The sequence below is a fragment of the Podarcis melisellensis genome, assembly GCF_964234715.1.
Source record: "Podarcis melisellensis genome assembly, chromosome: 11".
Classification (NCBI taxonomy): Eukaryota; Metazoa; Chordata; class Lepidosauria; order Squamata; family Lacertidae; genus Podarcis; species Podarcis melisellensis.
Window position 1 is genome coordinate 56,303,579 of NC_138543.1, and position 22,895 is coordinate 56,326,473.

The 22,895-nt window shown below is 43.4% G+C and overlaps 1 protein-coding gene across 2 annotated transcripts in view; it reads left to right on the plus strand.

Moving 5' to 3' along the window:
- RIT2 (Ras like without CAAX 2) overlaps positions 1-22,895 on the plus strand; it is a 248,582-nt gene that overhangs the window by 63,689 nt on the left and 161,998 nt on the right. For both annotated transcript variants that reach the window (XM_081930058.1, XM_081930057.1), the window contains exon 3: positions 17,763-17,836. In XM_081930058.1, coding sequence (XP_081786184.1) covers positions 17,763-17,836 — 74 coding nt within the window. The remainder of the gene's footprint in view (positions 1-17,762; positions 17,837-22,895) is intronic.

A 22,895-nucleotide genomic window follows, 5' to 3' on the forward strand; every position in this document is an offset into this window, starting at 1 on the left:
CCCCCAAAAAAATAAGGGGAAATGTGTGTGTGTCTTATGGAGCGAATGCAGGCTGTGCATTCCAGAAGCCAGAACAGCAAGAGGGATTGCTGCTTCCACTGCACAGCGATCCCTCTTGCTGTTCTGGCTTCTGAAATTCAGAATATATTTTTTTTCTTGTTTTCCTCCTCCAAAAACTAGGTGCGTCTTGTGGTCTGGTGCGTCTTATAGAGCGAAAAATACGGTATATATTTGCAACCATAATAGGGACTAGAAACCTGCTTGCTTGTTAAGAGTCTCAGGAAGATGGATCCTGTGCTATTTGCCATATTGTGTCTCCTTTCCCGCTCTGTACTCCTCTAGAAATGTGATACGTCTTTCCAGCCTCCCCCACAATGCTATCAAGGAAGGGCCAGACCAAATTGTAACCCTGTGTCTTTTGAGTCTTCTGAATTATTGGTTTGCAATTGCCGCTGCAACAGCATTCTGTGGCAACAGCAACATCAGATGTCACTGTCCATCAGGCCCTTTTGCTTGATCCCAAAGATGGTGGGCATTGTTATAAATTCCTAGTATCACCTTTAAAAGGGAAGAGTGAGTAATGACCCCAGAGGTACCCTTCTGGATGTCCACAGGGCACATTCATCACTTTGGATTAACATTGCTGAGCATTCAGTGCTGACAGATGGCTGAGAGCAAACATTTATCTGGCTATAAAAGGAGATGGCTTTAAGAGAATGAAAGACAGAAGTTTGCTGCACTCCGTTTTCTTTGAGCTTTAACCATTTCCTCATCTTTCACACTTCAGATCTGCAGGAAAGAAAGGCTCATTGAGAACAGAGCTCCCAGACAACTGGTGGGGTGTGGGGTGGAGATTTTGCTTTTGCACTAGTTGACAGAAAAGTAGAGAGGATCAGAACCCCCCCCCCCAAGCCAGTTTTGGGCTCAGAACCGCAATGCCTCAAGGACCACCTCTCTCCATATGAACCTACCTGGACCCTGTGAACATCCTCTCAGGCCCTTCTTCATGTGGCCATTCCACGAGGGGTCTGGAGGGTGGCAACACGAGAATGGACCTTATCTGTGGTGGCTCCCCACTTGTGGAACACTCTCACCAGAGAGGCTTGCTTGTCACCTTCATTATACACCTTTAGGTGCCAGGCGAAAGCGTTCTGCTACAACCAGGCCTTGGGCTGATTAACATCCTACAACCTATCAAATGTGTTTGTGGGATGGGGTGAGAGGAAGGGAGTTGTTGCTTGTGGTGGTTGTTATGTACTTTGTGCTTTTATCCTGTATTTTTGTGTTGTGAACTTCCTTGAGATCTACGAATGGAGGGCAGTATACAAATTTTAATAATAATAATAATAATAATAATAATAATAATAATAATAATAATAATGTTCAGTTAATTGGTTAGCACAGAGTTTAAAACTTCGATTAAAACATCATTGGGGCAGCATTCATGATGCAAAGGCCTCCTGATGTAAAATCATTTTAACCTGACATCTAAATCTTTGCAAGGATGTTGACTTGATTTATAGGAAGGTAGTTCTGTAAAGTTGGGTCTACCAGGCTGAAGTCACAATTCTCATTGACACAACTAATGCTTCTGGGCCATGGAGGACCAGTATTAGATCTCCCCCAGATGATCTTAGTGATCAGCTTGGGACATACAGGGCAAGGTGGTCTTTAAGATACCCTGGGCCTAAGTTGTTCAGCAGCTTAGACACTGGTACAAGAACCATGAACGTGACCCAGTATCAGATGGGAAGCCAGTGCAGGTTATTTAGCACTACTTGTGATTGTTCCCATCACCAATCTAGCCATGGCATTCTGCAGTAGCTGAAGCTTCCAGACCAGACTCTAGGGCAGCCCCACATAATGTGTATTTCAGTAGTCCAGGCTATGCATGAGTTAATGTGATCAGGTTGTCCCTGTCAAGGAGCTGTTGTTTACTTTAGGTGACTACATGAATTTGTCCTGGGGTTAATCTCTGTGTTTGCTTCCAGATTCTGGGCTCTGCCTGTAAGTGTTCTAAATATTCCTAAACTCTGCTTCTAGGCTCATAGCAAATTGCTGAAAAATCCTTCAGTTCCACCCCTAGATCTGATATAGGGCTCAGACTGTCCATCCCAGCATCTGCCCAGATACCAGAATTTTGTATGAGACGACAGCCTAATCTTAAAGTGTTTTTCCCACAAAGAAGAAATATGTTGACTTCTGTACATTTATTTTAGCATATTTTTTCAGATCAGTGTATTTTCTAAAAGCAATTCAGATTGGTGGTGTTTATTTATTTTTAGTTTTGCATTGCCAAAAACATGACTAATGCTCCCATCTACTGGTCCCCAGTTGCCTGCCTGCCTGTCTGCCTGTCTCTCAAATATAACCATTGAGCCAACTCTCTGTAGCAAAACATCCAAAATTTGGGATCACAGACAAAAATCTGTGATTGGAATTATGCAAAGCAGGCTCATTTGCATAAGCTTCCTTTGCATGTTCTCTCCAATTTTGCGTGGGGTTTTGAATACTGCATTAGGGTTTATTTGCATAAATTCGGAAAAGATTGCTGGAACTCATGTAACAGTCTGAGCCACTCTTGGAGATTAGGGGTATCTATTAACCTATGTGCACCAACTCTCTCTATCTACCAATGACAGGTCCAGTTTTTCTTATGCCTATCCCTGAGTCCTAGCCATGCCTACTCAGAACTTAGTCCATAGGTGATAGTAAAGTAAAGCGAGATTGCCTTACCCATCGGTGAAGGGCAATCAAATCAAGTTTTAATTATAATAATAATTATTATTAACATATGCCCACTCAAACACTTCAGTTTGAAGAACTGTCATTGTTTCAGGTGCCACATAATAATATGTCTTCCACATTAGTAAGAAATAGATATTTTAGCAGCTGCATACCCAGACGTTTAGAAAGTTGATGCGAGTTTCAATCTGCTTTTAGTCTATTGCAGGGGTAGGCAAACTTTTCCGCTGGAGGGCCAGATCACCCACCGCTCTTACCCCACTGGCTTTCGGAGCCATGGCGGCGGGGAGGAGGCATCTGTGGCTTCCTATTGGCTGTGGCTGCGTCCTGGAAGTCCTATCCTGCAGCCAATAGGAAGCCATTGCTGCCCACTCAGTCAGTCCCTGTGCAGAGCTAAACCAGTGCACTGTATCCAGCCCGCGGAACCTAGTTTGCTGACCCCTGGTCTATTGTTATTTTAACTATCTGAAAGTCTTAAATTATTGTTAATTTTTCTTATTGTCAATTATATTATTTTATCTTATTTGCAAGCTGCTTTGAGGGTCTTTTTTAACAATCAAATGATGTCTAAAAGTTATGAAATGAAAAAAATTGGGGGGCGGGGGGGAAGAACAATGTATTTCTTGAATTTCTTTGAGGAAATGTGGTGATGTTATTCTCTTTTGGCCTATTACCCAGTAGCAACTACACTTGTTAGAGTCAACAATATTGTTAGATGGGCCATTGTTTTTACCCAAATAAGCATGTATTTTCACAACAGATTTTCAATGATGCGCCTCATTAAGAATCCCTGGCCCAACTGCATCATTTAGCAGAATCATAATTTTGAAGGAGAGGTGGTCTTGGAAAAAGAACGTTCCTTGCTTGACTTGCTAAACCATATGTGGCGACAATTCCAGAGGACATCCCTGGAAGAAAATGAAATGATTTCCATTGTACATTTCCTATTTAATGGCAATGGGGAAACAATTTCCCAGCACCGGCAGAAACAATTTTCTTCCCGAACAAATGGAGAACTAATGATTTTGCACTCAGAGCAGTTACTTGGCAATGTTGCTGGGCGTTAGTGTAGCTAGAGAGATGGGGGGAGGAGGAGGAGGAGGGAACAAACTGGGTGGGTGCCAAGATGCTCAACAGCCATGTAACTGATCTCAAACCAAATCCACGAAAATCAGGTGGCATGCAGATTAGACAGCAAAGCAGCCAGCTAATTTTAAGCAACAATAACATGTGAGGAGGTTCTGCCTCTTGAGAAGCACTTGGAGTCAGGGTCATGAGAAGAATGATATTGGGGGCCATCTTCAAAGACTTTTGGAATCTGAAACATGGAAATGATGTGCTCTCAGTATTCCTCTGGGATGTGTTCCAGTTCTCTAGAAGCTGGGAGAATGGAGATTGCCAGAAGGAGGGGGGGGAGACTGTTTTGGGAGGGGGTGAATACAGATGTCCAAGTAGTGAATGTTTTTATTGCTGTATTCTGTATTTGCAGGGACATTCTGTGAGCCACCCTTTAACACAATGACACAGGGATGGATAGTCTGTGATCCTCTGGATGTTGGTAGACTGCAGCTTCCCCCATTCCTGATTATTGCCATGCCAGATGAGGCTGATGGCACCCAATGACGTTTAGCAGGCACCTGGAAGAGAACTAGTTTTCTGAGTGGTAGGGATGGCAGAGGAATGTGATTCACTCTGCATTTAAAGACAGACTTACCTGATTCAAAACAATATGCAAACCAAAACGAAGCCATCCTTCAAAATGCTGACTTCTCCAAATTTTGCTATGCAGTTCTCCAGCCAAGTATTGTGTACAGAAATGTTCCAGTTAAATTAATGGAAAATTAGTGAAAACAACATACACAAATACATAATCATAGAATTGGAGAGTTGGAAGGGACGATGACAGATGACCCTACAATCTCTGCTGAAAAACCTCCAAAGTTGATGGACAAATTTGGTTTTGTTCACATTTAAAGAGGAACCTACATTATTTGTACATTTTGAACCGCTATGCGGACCAAAATATAGCCCCCTCTTAGAAATTCACATTGGTCTGAATTTTGCACTGCAAAAATTCATAGGCTAGGGTAAAGCATGCATAAAATGCATGTGTTTGTGAAAAGAACATACAAAGATGTATTATATTTGAGGAAATTGTTTTGCAAAACTGTGTATATTAATTTAACATACAAACACGTAATTAGCACTAAAAATGCTGGTGAATTTTCAGTCAGTCACCCAAATGGAAGTGCAAATGTTGGTAAAGGCAGGGGGGGGGGGAAGAAAAGCAGAGAGAAGCATAGAACTATTAGATCCCCCCATCCCTACTTCTAAATAAACATTAATGAGATTGCTCTGGCAATGAATGGGGGAAAATGCACATTACTGTTAGGATCGAACAAAGTGGAGTGTTTTGTCCTTGTGAACCAGCTGATCCTCTCTCCTCTGCCCAGATAATTGTCCTGAATTATCAATGCAATGTCACCTTTTGACAACAGGGAAATATTTGTGGAAACAATAGAGGCTTTGCACATTCCTGACGCGCGCTCTCTCTCTCTCTCTCTCTCTCTCTCTCTCTCTCTCTCTCTCTCTCTCTCTCTCTCTCTCCTTTGTGCAGCTCTCTATCTTCCTCTCTCCCTTTCCAGACTCACTTCCAATACCACTACTCCAAGGTTAGGGGTTAATTGGTAACTTTCCTTTGGGGCACTTAGCCAGTCCCTCTTGGCTCAGAAATACAATTGCATGTCAGCACTGATCACTCATGCCTGAAGAGCTTAAGGAAAGGGAAAGCTAGTGGAGCGCAAGAGATACACACCATCAAGTGTCACCGTTAATCACAGGCACCAAGCTTTTTAATGCACAGGGTATTTTACATCAGTCGACGCACTGCACACCTTCAAGGCGTACCTTGCAAACATGAGGCATTCCAGTATTTCCCATTCTCCTCTCACATGCATCGGCCCTGCATGCCTTTTCCTCAGATAAGACTATAGACATCACCTTCCTGGATCAGTCCAAATGCCCAGGATCCTGCTTCCAGAAGTGGCTGGCAAAACATGTTCCTGGCAAGCCCAATTATGCACAAAACTCTGTCAATACAAATTCTGTGCCAACTTGTATATGCCTTCTAAAAGCTTTTCTATTCCACCAGGCCTATATAGGCAATGAAGAGTACATCTCCAACAATGGCTTGTTGATGCTTGTTTTAAAGCTTTTTTTCGGTGTGCTTTTTTTGCTTTTAATTGCAAAAATTAATGGTTTTTTATTGTATGTTTTTTTTTTATATTTTCATGCTGTAGATGAATACATTCATAATTTTATTTGTATGCTGCCTTTCCATAGTTCAAGCCATGCTCAAGATGGCTTACAATATGAATATATATATATATATAATTACAAACGTAACCAAAATAGTCATAAACAATAAATAAAACATCAAAAAGTACATAACCAATTAAACAATTTACACATAAATCATAAGATTGAAAATAAAGATACAAAAGATTAATACGAGTAACAGCAACAACTCCACCCCCACCCAATGAAAACCCCAACAATTCCCCAACCCAAGAGTTAAGCAGCCTCAGCTTTTGTAGTTGGAGTCAGTCCGGGGACTCCCTCTCAGGCCAGGTAGAAAAAGGCCTGCAAGGCAAGGAGCAGGTCTTCCAGAACTCACTGCCAAGGTTTAAACTGCTTAGTTATGTTTTGTGATTTAACTGTATATAAATACTTTAATAAATAAATGCTAATAAATCTAAGGTGTATGAAGTATGAAGGTGGTGTGGGTGTACCATTCTGTTGGTTTTCCGTAGCATAACATCTGGGGACGTAGTGCCTCTGAAAATGGAGAATCCATTCAGCTGTCACCAAAGGAAAGTGGCCTGCAGCCCAACTATCTTGAACAGTGGAGCCATCAGGAAGAGCAATGGAGACCCTTAGGCAGCAGATTGAGCTACCCAAGAATTCTCAAGCCAAAGAAAGTTGCTGCAAGCGTTTTCTAACAGTTAGGAGATCCTCAGAAAAAAAGAGAGAGCAACCAATTGCCCTGCTTGCTGAGAGATGCTGGCAATAAGAAGAGGAGAGAGGGCAGATGTGTAGACAAGTTCAGGTGGTACCAGGTATAAAAATTGCCCTACATTGCAATTTTTGGGAACGTTGCCCAAAGTTGTTGAGCTTATTTTAAGGGAGGGTTGTCCACAAAACAGATATGACCACAGATAGCACAAATCTGACCAACGATCACATAAAACTAGGTCAGCACCGCCAGCCGGGGGTGCTAGCATCAACCACAGACCACGAAAATCTGACTGCTGATTGCATAAAAGTGCCCACCGGGGATCCGAACGCTGCCTGCCGGGGGGGTTCCAGGCTGATCGCCCAGCATATTTGCATGATCAGCGGGTGGATTTTCATAACGACAATCGCGCCAATTGTGAAAAACACCTGCTGGGGGGTGCGCGTGCCACCATGCCAATCCGCCCAGGGGAATTTTGTCACCACCCCTAGGCATGACACCCGGGGTGAACCGCACCCCCGCACCCTTCTTGTGACACCCCCGAGAGACGGTTGCTACTTTTTCTGCCCTGCCTGTGTGGTATCTGGAGGAATCTGGCTGGACACAAAATTCTGCACTGGACTGCCACTTGACCTGGTCCAGCAGGTCACTTCTTGTACCATGTTCTTACCCAGAAAGGTTTTTAGAAAGCGATCTTTGTCACAGATGCTGCTAGGAGCACCCATGTTGTCTCCCTACTGCTATAGAATCTTGTGGAGTTATTTGTTGTTCACACACACACACACAAACACAGCCCTTTGATGCATGACACCTTACAGTAACAGAAGCAAGTTAAAGGTCCCTGGTCTGTGGGGGCTTCCAATCTAATTTCAACAGAAGAGAAGACAAGGGAGAAAGTGAAGGGAGGAGGGGAAGGAATACGAAAGTGCTGAAGGAAGCTGGGTGAGAATATGTGAAAATAAATTGCCACGTTGCCAGGCTCTGTTTCTGTGAGAACTAAAGAACTGAGCCAAAGTATTTTGATTCTGAACGATGAAAGCATTGCAAAGAAAGAAAGAAAGAGAGGAAGAAGGAAAATTTATATTAGGCAAAACCGCATACAAGAAACGGTGTACAGTGGTACCTCGGGTTACATACGCTTCAGGTTACAGACTCTGCTAACCCAGAAATAGTACCTCGGGTTAAGAACTTTGCTTCAGGATGAGAACGGCAGCAGCAGGAGGCCCCATTAGCTAAAGTGGTGCTTCAGGTTAAGAACAGTTTCAGGTTAAGAACAGACCTCTGGAACAAATTAAGTACTTAACCCGAGGTACCATTGTATTAGGGAAGCAATTGCAAGCCAAAGTTATGTACTTCCTCCTCTGACCCATCCCCAAACTCGGCCCTCCAGATGTTTTGGGACTATAATTCCCATCATCCCTGACCACTGGTCCTGTTAGCTAAGGATGATGGGAGTTGTAGTCCCAAACCATCTGGAGGACCGAGTGTGGGGATGCCTGACATACAATGACTTTGAATTGATACAGGCCACAACTTTATAGATTACAAATGAAAGAGGTTTGGATAATCATTAACATCCGGCCCACTTGCCAGAAGTGGCACCATGGGTCAATCTGACAGCAAGGTTTCCAAAAACTTACATTAAATTGGGGGCCTGCCACAGAGATCTGTTGCCTGGGGGGTGCTATCAGTCTCAGGCCCCAACAGGGCATATGGACATAGGCAACTCAGCGAGGAAGAAACAGGTAAAGGGTCCAGGTCTAGTTTGCTTAAATGAACCAGGAGCAAACCTGAGGGAAGCCTACCTGCTCTGTCAGTCCTGCCCTCAAGGTCAGCTCCGATTGGCCAATAAGGCAGGCAGGCTTGGATCTGGCACCTAATAGAAAAAAGTAAAGGGACCCCTGACCATTAGGTCCCGTCATGGCCGACTCTAGGGTTGCAGCGCTCATCTTGCTTTATTGGCCGAGGGAGCCGGTTTACAGCTTCCGGGTCATGTGGCCAGCATGACTAAGCCACTTCTGGCGAACCAGAGCAGCGCACTGAAATGCCGTTTACCTTTCCGCCAGAGCGCACCTATTTATCTACTTGCACTTTGTGCTTTCGAACTGCTAGGTTGGCAGGAGCAGGGACCGAGCAATGGGAGCTCACTCCGTCGCTGGGATTCGAACCGCTGATCTTCTGATCAGCAAGTCTTAGGCTCTGTGGTTTAACCCACAGCATCACCTGTGTCTCTATCTAATTATGCCCACTCTGCCTGCTCAGGTAGGACTCCAATCCCTGGAGCTCCCCTGTCAGGTCCCTAGGAAGCCTTCGCCATCCCAGAATGGCACCACACCTAGGCGGTGAGGGATCTTGCACTAAAACAATGGTGAATTTTCAGGAGGCCTTTTCGGGGAAATACAGAGAACTGAAAATTGGGGGGGGGGGATTAGAAGGCAAAATGAACCAAAACTGACTGCATCACCAATTCCTAGTCATGACTCCCCACCCACAATCTTCACTTTTCTGAGCTAAACAGATCCCTTTCTTTCAACCTTTCCTTATAGGACAGCCCCCCACCCATTTTTGTAGTCTTCCTCAGAACCTGTTCCAATTTGTCGACACCCATAGCAAGCATAAGGGATCTAAGCTCGTTGCAAGACACGCTTCAAAGCAAAACGTAAGACTTCAGAAGGCACCCCCTTCCGCATAAAACATGAGTCATTTCTAACATACACAGTATGAACCCACTTGCCACGCAGACATTAATAATAATAATTAATGCTTCCAGAGCTGAATTTCCGCTGAAGCGCACGGGGGGGGGGGTGTCACTCACTTCAAAGGTGTGTGCGTGAGCAAGGCTTTCCTAGTTAATCAGAACCAGTTCCCCCTCTGCACCAGAATAGCAGGTAGCAATTTCTTTCCACTTTCGACCCTGTGATTTTGCTACTGAGTGGAGATTAAGGTGGCAATGATTCACTTACTATCATTTCAGGGAGATCAATTAAAGCCTATGCTTACCCTGAGAGGTGTTTCCAGCTTGTGTGAAAATAAAAAGTAAATAGACATTTCTCTTCTTTCTCCCTGAAGACCAGGGCTGTCTTAAGCATATGCAGCACCAGGGTGCAAAGATCCGTCCGGCACCCCCCTCCCCAGATTGTCCTGTCCCAGGTTTGCAGGAGGGCGGAGCTGGCCAGCTGCCTCACTGGCAGAAGCAAGGGGAATAATAGCATCAATCTAGTCTGCTTTTCTCAGATCCCACCTGGAGTCCAGTGTCATGTTCTGGGCACCACAGTTTAATGAGGATTTTGATCGGCAGATGAAGCTCAGTGCTTTCCATATAACTTTTAGATCATATGTAAGAGGTCTCCTGGTGTTTAGGACTGATGGGTGACTCCTGGACCATCCTTCTATATAAATATAGAAGGATGTCACATAGAGGAGGGAGAAAGGTTGTTTTCTGTTGCTCCAGAGAAGCGGACACGGAACAATGGATCCAAACTACAAGAAAGAAGATTCCACCTAAACATTAGGAAGAACTTCCTGACAGTAAGAGCTGTTCGACAGTGGAATTTGCTGCCAAGGAGTGTGGTGGAGTCTCCTTCTTTGGAGGTCTTTAAGCAGAGGCTTGATAACCATATGTCAGGAGTGCTCTGATGGTGTTTCCTGCTTGGCAGGGGGTTGGACTCGATGGCCCTTGGGGTCTCTTCCAACTCTATGATTCTATGATTCTATGATTCTAATAGCCTGCATATATGAAAATGCTCATATGGGTTGGAGAGCCCCCAGAAGGTGTTTGCAGCCACATGCAAGGTCATGGTGGTAATAATAATAATAATAATAATAATAATAATAATAATAATAATAATAATTTATACCTTGCCCATCTGGCTGAGTTTCCCCAGCCACTCTGGGCGGCTTCCAATCAAGTGTTAAAAACAATACAGCTTTAAATATTAAAAACTTCCCTGAACAGGGCTGCCTTCAGATGTCTTTTAATGAGAAGATAGCTGCTTATTTCCTTGACATCTGAAGGGAGGGCATTCCACAGGGCGGACGCCACTACCGAGAAGGCCCTCTGTCTGGTTCCCTGTAACCTCACTTCGCGCAATGAAGGAACTGCCAGAAGGCCCTCGGCGCTGGACCTCAGTGTCTGGGCTGAACGATGGGGGTGGAGACGCGCCTTCTTAACTGCTAACCCCTGCTTCTTAAGGAAGATGAGAAATGGAAGGACATCCTTCTTCCAAGCTGTGGGGAGGCATGGGCCAGCCCTGGCTTGAGACCGGAAGGCTTGAAGGAAGACCATGTCCTGGACTGCAATACTCCCTGCATCATGGTATGTATCCAATTGCCCAGAAGTATTTGGGAAATGACTCTGGCAGGGCTGTCTTAAGCATATTTGGTGCTGGGGTGCAAAGATCCGCCCAGTGCCCCCTCCCTCAGGTTGCCCAGTCCCAGGTGTGCAGGAGAGCAGAGCCAGCCAGCCGCCTCAGCGTCTCGATGGCTTGGTCGCTCCTGAATTCTCGGCACAAAGCTGTCCGCAGGAGAAGAACCTGCTGCAGCACTCCGACTGATGGATGAGCTCTTTCCCAGACTCAACTCTTGGGCCCTGGACTCTCAAATTGGTGCCCCTGAGAGCCCAGGTGCCCTGCACCCCTAGTGTCTATGGGTAAGATGCCCATGCCGAAGATGACCCATCTAATGAGGCAGCGGTCGAATCTACACACATATAAAAAACATTCTGAAAATGCAGTATGTTTCCGAGCACAATTCAAAGTATTGGTGCTGACCTTTAAAGCCCCAAACTGCCTCAGTCCTGTATACCTGAAGGAGCGTCTCCACCCCCATCGTTTAGCCTGGACACTGAGGTCCAGTGCCGAGGGCCTTCTGGTGGTTCCCTCACTGCGAGAAGCCAAGTTACAGGGAACCAGGCAGAGGGCCTTCTCGGTAGTGGCACCCGCCCTAGGGAATGCCCTCACACCAGATGTCAAAGAGAAAAACAACTACCAGATTTTTAGAAGACATCTGAAGGCCGCCCTGTTTAGGGAAGCTTTTAATATTTAATAGGTTATTGTATTTTAATACTCCATTGGAAGCCGCCCAGGGTGGCTGAAGAAACCCAGCCAGATGGGCAGGGTATAAATAATAAATAACTATTATTATTATTATTATTATTATTATTATTATTATTTATTATTATTATTATTATTATTATTATTATTATTATTATTATTATTAAAGCTTTTAAAAAAATACACTGAATTTTCCATAAGGCTTACCATCGCCATCTAGTGTAACATTGTATATTGCACTTAAAACACACTTAAAACGTTTTATTTACAGCTGTATAGCTGAGTCCAGAGAGAGAGAAAAGGAAACAAACTTTTGGGAGATGCCAGAATCAGCTATTGAAATGTCTAGGGGAGAGAGCATGGCTGTGGCCAAAGAGGGAACCCTAGGGTTGCCTCTGACCCTTTCTTTAATTTTTTAAAGATACAGCTGAGCTCAAGTAAGAATTCAAGGCTTGAATTTTTGTTTTTTGAAGAGATCAACTGCAGATTTGCATTCTGGTACCCACTGTTATTGAGGGGAACTCAAAGCAGTGCTAATTTAAAGTCCCTTAGAGGTGCACTAGTGGAATGAATGGAATGAATGGCTTATGCAACAGGAGGCGCAGGAAACCAGAATGGCCCAATGATTCAAAAGATTACTGTAGATCTGATACTTTCTTGTTACACAACCTGTCACACAGCAAACTTCCACAACCGCGACTGTTGCGTTGGATCTCACATTGCACCGCTTCCTTTTTTTAAAGGGGGGAATTCAAGTTATCTCATGGCAATCCACAGAGCTTAAAAACAAAGGAACAGCAATATTCACTGTGCATTAAAACAAAACTCCCTTCCTCATAGAATGACAAATCTTCAGGAATAATCAATTAGGATAATGCTGTATTTAGAAAACCAGCCAGTTACATCCCATCAAATACATGTGAGCAGTAGAAGATTTTAACTTGGTGCAGAAAATATGATCATGGCCTTATCAGGGAGAGTATTCCACAGATGGGCTACAACTGAAAAGAGCCTCTCCCTTCCCATAACTCTCTTGACAAGGACTTCATATGTTGATCTTGGGAGATGGGTAGATTCATGATGGGAGATGCTTTCCATCAACGACTGAGGTCCTGAGCTGCATAAGTCTTTATGGGTTAAGACCAGCACTGAAACCACAACTGAAACTCTCCAGAAATGTGCTTCAAATGTGTGAAATCTGCTTGACATATTTAGAAAGAAATCAGAATTGGAGAACGTCTTGTAAGGCCTACTGAAAGAAGTTGAGCAGGCCAGACCTCTGCAATATAGGGGGAAGATTTAGAATTAGAGCAGTGTCAGTATTTTATTTTATTTTTTTATTACTCTGGATACCGCTTGGTAATTTGTTTTATTTATTTGCATGTGTATTGTTTCCTTATCGGTGACTTAAGTACTTCAGCTGTGTGTAGTACCTATTGAATTTCAAGGACTTAATTAATTTTTATATAATATCCAATGGTACAATTTGCTTTTCAAAGGGAATTAACTTCTGAGCCATTGAGCAGTAAAAGTAAATACAAAAATACATAGATAGCAGAGAGAAAGACATTCCCATGCCAAGCTTGATTTGCATTTATATAGTTGCCATAACAGTAATGAGGATCAATTTGCTTAATGATTCAAGATATATTGGAATAAATCGCAAGGGCTGTTGGAAATTATCAGAGGCCAATTCAAAGAGATCTGGTCATTTGCTGCATCACCACATCCAAACCACTCCTTCCCAAAGATTATGAACTGATCTAGCATAAGAATAGCCTTCTCTGGCCAACCAGATGCCTCTGGGAAGTCCAAAATTAGGACTCCCTTCACCCCTTGTGGTTTCCAGCAACTGGTATTCAGAAGCACATTGCTTCTTCCTGTGGAGGCAGAGGATAGGCATCAGAATTAGTGGCCATCAATGGCCTTATCTTCCATGAATTTGGCCCATGCTCTTTAAAATCCATCTAAGTTGGCCTTAACTGTCTCCTGAAGGAACAAGTCCCATAGTTTTAACTATGTGCTGGGTTGTTGGTGTTTAGTCGTGTCCGACTCTTCGTGACCCCATGGACCAGAGCACGCCAGGCACTCCTGACTTCCACTGCCTCCCGCAGTTTGGTCAAACTCATGCTGGTAGTTCCGAGAACACTGTCCAACCATCTCGTCCTCTGTCATCCCCTTCTCCTTGTGCCCTCCATCTTTCCCAACATCAGGGTCTTTTCCAGGGAGTCTTCTCTTTTCATGAGGTGGCCAAAGTCTTGGAGCCTCAGCTTCAGGATCTGTCATTCCAGTGAGCACTCAGGGCTGATTTCCTTCAGAATGGATAGGTTTGATCTTCTTGCAATCCATGGGATTCTCAAGAGTCTCCTCCAGCACCATAATTCAAAAGCATCCATTCTTTGGCGATCAGCCTTCTTTATGGTCCAGTTCTCACTTCCATACATCACTACTGGGAAAACCATAACTTTAACTATACGGACCTTTGTTGGCAATGTGCTGTGTAGCTGTCCCATATCATCCAACCTTCAGCTTCATTGCATGTCCACAAGTTCCAATGTTATGAAAGAGAGAGAGAGACTTTTCTCTCTCTCCACTTCCTCCATGTAAACCTCTCTCATGTTGCCTCTAATTCACATTTTCTCTAAACTAAAATGTCCCAAATGCTGCAAATATTTTCATGAAACCAGGAACATAGGATACAAGTCTGGTCCATCTAGCTTGTTATTATTTGTTCTGACTTGCAGTAGCTCCCCAAGCAGAGCTATCTTCCATTCTCTGCTACCCAGTTCTTTGCTTGGAGACACCTGGGATTGAATCTCAGATCTTCTGCATGCGAAACAGGTTTTATGGTCCCTCCCTGTGGTGCCTGACAGAAACCTTCATGTAACATGACACTTGCCTGAGTGTGCTACGGTGGGAAGATGGCCCAACTTGGCTCCTAGGAGATTTTAAGATGTGGCTAATCAAGGCTCAACACCAAGAATTCTAATTAACCAACTAAACGCTGTATGGACTAAAGAGCAGGGACACCAAGCAAATGAAGATGGGCTGTTTTGCTCCATCAACATCTTCAAGGGATTGCTCTTTGGAATGCTAATGTGTGTCAAAGAAAAATCAATAACAAAAACAATATTGTATAACAGGCACCACTTGGTCCTACTCGATTGCCTCTGTTGTGTGATTTCAAAGGGAGGGGAGATTTTGCAGGTATGACAGAACCTGGCGTAAGATTGATTTCCCTCTTCTGAAATGGAAAGTAGGGGTGTTAATCATGGCAACATGTAGTCCTAGCCACACATTGGGACATTGCAGTAATAATTCAAATCCCTATTATTGTTGTTTATTGTTTAGTCGTTTAGTCACGTCCGACTCTTGGTGACCCCATGGACCAGAGCACTCCTGTCTTCCACTGCCTCCCGCAGTTTGGTCAAACTCACGCTGGTAACTTCGAGAACACTGTTCAACCATCTCATCCTCTGCCGTCCCCTTCTCCTTGTTCCCTCCATCTTTCCCAACATCAGGGTCTTTTCCAGGCAGTCTTCTCTTCTCATGAGGCAGCGAAAGTATTGGAGCCTCAGCTTCAGGATCTGTCCTTCCAGTGAGCACTCAGGGCTGATTTCCTTCAGAATGGATAGGTTTGATCTTCTTGCAGTCCATGGGACTCTCAAGAGTTTCCTCCAGCACCGTAATTCAAAAGCATCAATTCTTTGGCGATCAGCCTTCTTTATGGTCCAGCTCTCACTTCCATATTTCACTACTGGGAAAACCACAGCTTTAACTATATGGACCTTTGTAGGCAAGGTGATGTCTCTGCTTTTTAAGATGCTGTCTAGGTTTGTCATTGCTTTTCTCCCAAGAAGCAGGCGTCTTTTAATTTCATCACTGCTGTCACCATCGGCATTGATCATGGAGTCCAAGAAAGTAAAATCTCTCACTGCCCCCATTTCTTCCCTTTCTATTTGCCAGGGGGTGATGGGACCAGGCAGCTATGGCTAGAGATGGGCTGATCCACCAATAATGGTTTCTCTCAGTTCCTCGCATTTCCAGTTTTAAGTTCAATTTCCTTATTTCTTCATCAGTTTTCATGATTTTTTTTTTTAATGCATGGGGGGTAACAGGGCCAATTAACTATTGAAACCCTTTTGCATGCAGAATGAGGAGCATTTGGCTAGTACATACTGGTTGGAGAGTAGATTTTACCTGTTGCAGTCACACACACACACAGAGTTGCTTGTAGGTAATAAAATAGCAAAGTTGTTGATTGTAGGAAGTACAGGAAGCACATGTTTCTAGTTTGAGACTAAGTAACTAGTCTAGCTCCTTTGATCTCGAAGAGGATAAATAAATACAACTTCTCATATTTAAGTCTGAGAGAGGTGTATGAGCAGGGTAGATTAAAGGTGCAGGGGCAGTCTGGGGATACCAAATATCAGGCAGCCCAAGTGATGGGCTCTTAGGTGCAGAGGGCTAGTTTGGATTGTAACATAGGACCTGACTGTCCATATGTTCTCGCTGATAAATGGTCTTTCTCAGGCACGTTGTTGGGAACTCCTGGTCCTTCTCCTCGCCTCACAGCTCACTGCGCAAGCGAGGCACACCATCCATCACCATAAACACACCGCCTGTCTTGCATTGTTGTTTAATTAAACAACAGAGATAATTTGCAGCCCATGTTGCAGTATAAATATTGTCCGACGCTTCGGCTCCATTTAACCTTAACAAGAAAATATGAATAACAAGACGGGGCGTGAAATATACAGTGGAGCAAAATAATCTATACAAATATTAGCTGGTGCTTATTTTCCACTTGGAAGACAGCAGCCTACCACTATGGGGGGAAGGCAACAGTTTGTGTAGAATTTTTTTTTTAATGTTATGCATGCATAAAAGCCAATTTGCTAAACCGAAAAAGTAATAGACTGAGGAAGCAAACTTTGAAAGGTTTTATTTAAATAATAATAAGCAAAGCTGACCCCCACAAGCTGCTTTTCAGCCGATGAGACATGAAGCACACCTTCCTCCTCTCAGCAGATCAAATGTTCACCAGCTCCTTAGGAAAGGTCCATAGCTCATTGGTGGAGCATCTACTTTGCATGCAGATGGTCCCAGGTTCAATGTCTGGTATCTTTCGGTAGGGCTTGGAATATACCCAGTTTAGGAATCCTGGAGAGCCTCTGCCAGCCACTTTAGCCAATAAGGAGCAAGTTGGGACAATAGTGTGACGCAAGGCAGCTTTCTAGGTTCCTAGTGTTCTCGAAGCTACCAACATGAGTTTGACCAAACTGCAGGAAGTAGTGGAAGACAGGGAGTGCCTGGCGTGCTCTGGTCCACGGAATCACGAAGAGTCAGGCACGAGTAAATGATTAAACAACAACAACAACAGAGTTATATGAAAACTATAACACCCCAGCAGATAAAATATCAGAGATAATCAACTAGGCATAAAAGAACATCTAATCTCATCAAACATTTGAAATAGAGCAGTATCTTGAGCCCAGGATTATTGGTTTGTTTTTGTGCTTGTGCTTTTTTTTATTAGGTATCCCATCTTCTCATTTTATATTTTTATGCTGTGAGCTGCCCTGTGATATACCTATGAATGGCGGTATATAAACTTAATAAATAAATAATCAAAGATGACAAAGCAGCCTCACTGGGAAGAGCATTCTGCAGGCAGCAAGAGGAGGACACTTTTGAAAAGACTCTATAGGAGTCTTATCTATAGGAGACTGTAGCACACATACCACCTCCCAACTCCGTTGTCATAAGAAGAATGAATTATGCAAGGAAATTTCCGTGATTCATGCATGTTGCAGAATTATTCCTTTCTTGTTGCAGAAATTAAAATTGCATTGCTGCCCAACTTTGTCTTTTTTCTTCCTTTAGCTTAGAATGCCTGCAGTCCTGCTTATATGGTTTGTTTCCTTTCTCTTATGCTTCTCCCCTTGCAGAGGATGCTTATAAAACACAAGTACGTATAGATGATGAGCCTGCTTATTTGGACATTCTGGACACTGCTGGACAAGTGAGTAGTTTCTCTGCCTGGACAATTTGAGCTGCCAATGAAAGTTGCCACAGAGTGTGCGTGAGGATACTGAAAAAATAAGGGAAGCCTACATATACATGTGTGTGTGTGTGTGTGTGTGGAGAGAGAGAGAGAGAGAGAGAGAGAGAGAGAGAGAGAGAGAGGTGAGAACTCCCCTTCCTCTAAAACAGTGGTTCTCAACCTGTGGGTCCCCACATGTTATTGGACTACAACTCCCATCATCCCTAGCTAGCAAGGCCAGAGCTTAGGGATGATGGGAGTTGTAGTCCAACAACATCAGGGGACCCACAGGTTGAGAACCGCTGCTCTAAAACATGGGTAGGCAAACTAAGGTCCATGGGCTGGATCCGGACCAATCGCCTTCTAAATCTGGCCTGCGGACGGTCTGTTTTTACATGAGTAGAATGTGTCATTTTATTTAAAATGCATCTCTGGGTTATTTGTGGGGCATAGGAATTCATATACTTCTTCCAATCTTCTGTAAATCTCTGGTCCCGCAGGTTTCGAATCCTTCCTGTCATTTTGTCCAATTCTGCATAGTCCATTAATTTCATCTGCCATTCTTCTTTCATCAGAATTTCTTCTTGCTTCCATTTCTGGGCTAACAATACTCTTGCGGCTGCCACATTGGTTTCTCACCACCACCACCACCTCTCTAGGTGAGAACTTCAGTCTGAACACAGAGCCACATTCCCCAAAACTGCCAGGTTTTGCCTGATAACATCAATGGGTGTTGGCTAGACAATGCCTTGGCAATCACCAGTGTGCATGACTGTGTTTAGGGAGGTGCATTTAGAAAAGGAACAGGAGATCAAGAAACTGTTTGAAAATGTACCTAACAGTTGTGGAGATCTGTTCCAAGGTACAGAGACTCCCATTTGCTTTTATTGTTGTCAGAGGAATGGGAAACAGAAGGTAGATCTTATTAACTCACTGGCAGGGAGCTAGGATGATTTCTTCCCCCCCTTTGAAGCATCATATTCCCTGAGATTGAACATTGATAATGGCAATCATTGCATCTGTCCTGCACTGTCTCGGTGGGCTCTTGTTTATTGATGCTAATTAATGTTTTGCATTCCAGTGTTCAAAGATGTTATAGAAAGTAAACACATTTGATGTTTATCTTAATGGATATCTAGTGAGTTAAGCCTGTATGATGATATTGAACATTTTGGCAATCTACAAGGGTTGTGCAGTTTCATAGTGGCTAAGTGCAATCAGGACACTTTTAATAGAGGTAAAAGTCCTATTTGCATAACTACCTGAAGAGCAAAAGATCCCAGTTTCCCCCCAACCCCTCCAAAAAAACCCCTAAAGATGTGTACAATCTACAGTGAAGTGTATTTACAAGAAACTATATAAATCATATTTCAAACCAAGCTTCTTGCAGCTTTCCACAAAATTGTATTCTGGGCAATAGTTATATTTTAAAATGCCTTCTTCTAATAAAATAAAAATAATTGTCACAAACTGTTTTCCCACCTGTTGCATTATTGCTTCAAAATTAGAATTTCTTTCCAAGGTCGGTGATTGGGGGGAAATGTCACTTCAGTGATGCAATGGAAATGGTATCAGCTGTTGAGTGTGGGTGTTTATTTACAGGCAAATTATGCCAAGAGAAAACTATTATTTAATCATTGCAAATAATTAACTAGATACGGATGATAATAATATAATGATATTCAAAAAAGTTTATATCTGTCTATCTGTCTATCTAGCTATACATCATAGGCTTGGGAGGGGTAGATCCTCACTCATTACCTACATTTCCAACATTGGATGGTAATAATTACAACACGGGTGGTGCTGTGGGTTAAACCACAGAACCTAGGACTTTCCGATCAGAAGGTCGGCTTTCAAATCCCCGCGACAGGGTGAGCTCCCATTGCTCGGTCCCTGCTCCTGCCCACCTAGCAGTTCAAAAGCACGTCAAAGTTGATAAATAGGTACCGCTCCGGCGGGAAGGTAAATGGCGTTTCCTTGTGCTGCTCTGGTTCACCAGAAGCAGCTTAGTCATGCTGGCCACATGACTCAGAAGCTGTATGCCGGCTCCCTCGGCCAGTAAAGTGAGATGAGCGCTACAACCCCAGAGTCGGCCACGACTGGACCTAATGGTCAGGGGTCCCTTTACCTTTGCCTTTATTTTAATTGGAATCTTACATGGCACACCACATATCACCCATTGATAGGTTACAGTCAGGAGTCTTTCACAGCCCTATCTGGGGATACCAGCAATTGAACCAGGGATCTTCTGCATGCAACTTGCTCTACCATGGAGCTAAGGTCTTTCACTACACTGAAATAGACCATTCGTCCATCTAGCTCAGTATTGTCCACCTTGACTAGCAATGTCTCACCAGGTTTTCAAGCAAGGGGACATCCCTAGCCCTACCTGGAAATGTCAAGGTTTGAGCCTTAGACCTTCTGCACACGAAGCAAATGTTCTACCACTGAGATATGACTATTCCCTGGTGGAATCTAGTGAGCATTTCTGGGGCAGGACCTGGGATCTTCTACATTCAAAGCAAATTCTCCACAATGGAGTTTTTGCCTTCTCTATCCTGCTTCTTGGTTATACCAGAGTGTGATGAGATGTTAACAAAAAAGAATGAAATGTTGAAATCCCACTTTTATACATAGATACCTTGTTCAGAAAGGGGAGCGTAGAAGACGGACAAAGTAAGAGAAGATCCACAGGTCTCAAGGGACTCAATACTTACCAGAAAAAGCTATCACCTTCAAACTCCTTCGGGACCTTTTCTTCTCCTTCCAGTCCTTTCTGCTCTTTCCTCAAACATAATGACTGAGCTATTAATCCGTTCCCTTTACTATTAATGATGCATTTTGTGATTTAAGGTGAAAATCCATTTTATACTATCCTGCATGCAGATGAGAAGCGAGCACATAGTTTATAGTGTGCAATAAACCAAATGAAGCTGGATTTCTTTTTTACTTTATTTTTCTTTAAGGAGATTCAACAGTGAATCTTGCTCCACTGACTGCATCTAAGAGAAAATGATCAAGGTGTTTCTCCTTAAGGAAAAAGCCATTAGCATTAATATGAAAGACAAAATTTGCCAAGCGGGACACTGTTGCACAGAACTATTTTACTGCAAGTGGGAAGGAGCGCTGCCGCCCCTTCTGTTTAAGGGATGAATCCAGAACCAAGGCTGGAGGAACTCAATATTTTCATATTCCTAGAAGAAATGATCTGGTCTGCAATTCAGTAATGTGGAATTTTTGCTTTCTCCAAAAGTTGTGATTCGCAGTTTGAGCATATCACGATACACATCTAAATGTGCATTTCAAGAAAAAATACACTTTACATTTTTTAAAAAAATACCTAGAACACTGAATGTAAAATTTACCTTTGTATATTAGGCTAGTTTCTTCACACACATATACCCCTCTATCTTCCATACAGGCAAGCAAGAAGCATGACCAGAGATCAAGGATATATTCCAGCCAGGAATATAGGGTGTAAAGTAGAGCAGGCAAAGTGTGTCACTTGGGGAGAGTCTTGAGGGCCAAATAGAGGGGTCTGGAGTCTTGGTCTGAGGTTCCCAACTCCTGCAACACATAACATCTAGGCATGTCTGATCCAGTGAAGGCATAAATCAGCACCTTGGACAGCTCATCATAGACACTAATGCAAAATTGTGCTTATGCAACCTAAGGCCTGTTCTCAAGGAGGGTGCAAAAGTGAGGGATGTGGCTCAGAAAGTTATGTGGCCTAGGGAGAGTCTTGGGGGCCATATAAAGCCTCCAAGTCTGAGGTTCTCCATTCCCACCTGAGAGACTTTTCAGCTTAACATATAAAAGAAACACAATGGAATTGTGTGCAAAAGCATAAAAATGCTGACTTGGGAAAGCCATAGGTAGATTCGCTTGTTCCTATTGAGGTTGCAACCCAAAAGACCTTTACTGTGTGGGACTTACTGGTATCTTTGAGCAGATGTGGGCAGGAGTATTGATTTTGTGAAATAGAACCAATTCAGAGAACCCTAAAATTGGGAGCAGTCCCAAGGAGACTGTCAGCCAGTTGCCTGCCTGGTCTTTTCTTGGGAACATCCTTCGTCCAGTTCTTCAGTCGTTAAGCCCAGGAACAGATGGCATTTGCTTGTGCACATGTCCTAGATACCACCTGCTGTCTGCTGTCTTCATCCGTTTTCCCATTTGCCATCTCCCTTTGTAAACTTTGTTAAGGGGAAGAAAAATGAGAAGACCGAAATCATGTTTTCCGAGTGCTGCTATTTCAGCTTTGCTTGCCCTGGCAACCAGCAACCTACAAGTGTTCAGCTGTTTTGTGCAGATGGCGTCTCTGTATAAATATCCCAGTATGAATTCTGCCTTTCCTGCCTTCTAGTCGAATATAAAGAGCCTTAGAGTGTCAGTGGGTTGTACTTCCCTGGGACTATTGCCATCAAAGTAGCAAAGATTCCCTTTGTATTTTCTAATAATCTCTTGTGCAATCTTGAAAAACAGAAGACCCCCACCAACCAATTTCATAGAGTGGAATCTTTTGTGTGGCACATGTTCCTTGTTCAGCATCCCCGGTTGATGACCTCAGGCTACCTGAATGAATGCACACAAAATCTGTGAAGTCTTCTGGGCTTTAACTTTTGAACATGACCAGTCTGTAGGGCAATTTAGGTTGCTGTTTGGATCTCCAGTCCAGGACAGTGTTATTTGGAGAATGAAGTAGTCTCTGAAACATAGATATTGGCCCCCCCAATCCAGACTTCTTTTTTAATCCTTTCCCCTTGGTGCCATGATACTGATAGTGTTTTAAACACAAAACTTTGCTTGGCGCTCCTGTGAGGGACTTGCCTATTCCACAATATACTGTTCAGCACTTTCAGCATTACATTTCCTGTGGTTCATGTGTACATGAGATAACAATGTGGCTCATATTCAGTGCATCCTGAATGCTAATGTCTCCTTTGATTTCTCCCTGCTACGAATGAGGCATTTTGCTTAATTAGTAAAGAAGCGTTGCTTGCTGCTGTCGTTTGCAAAGAAAGAAAGAAAGGTTTTC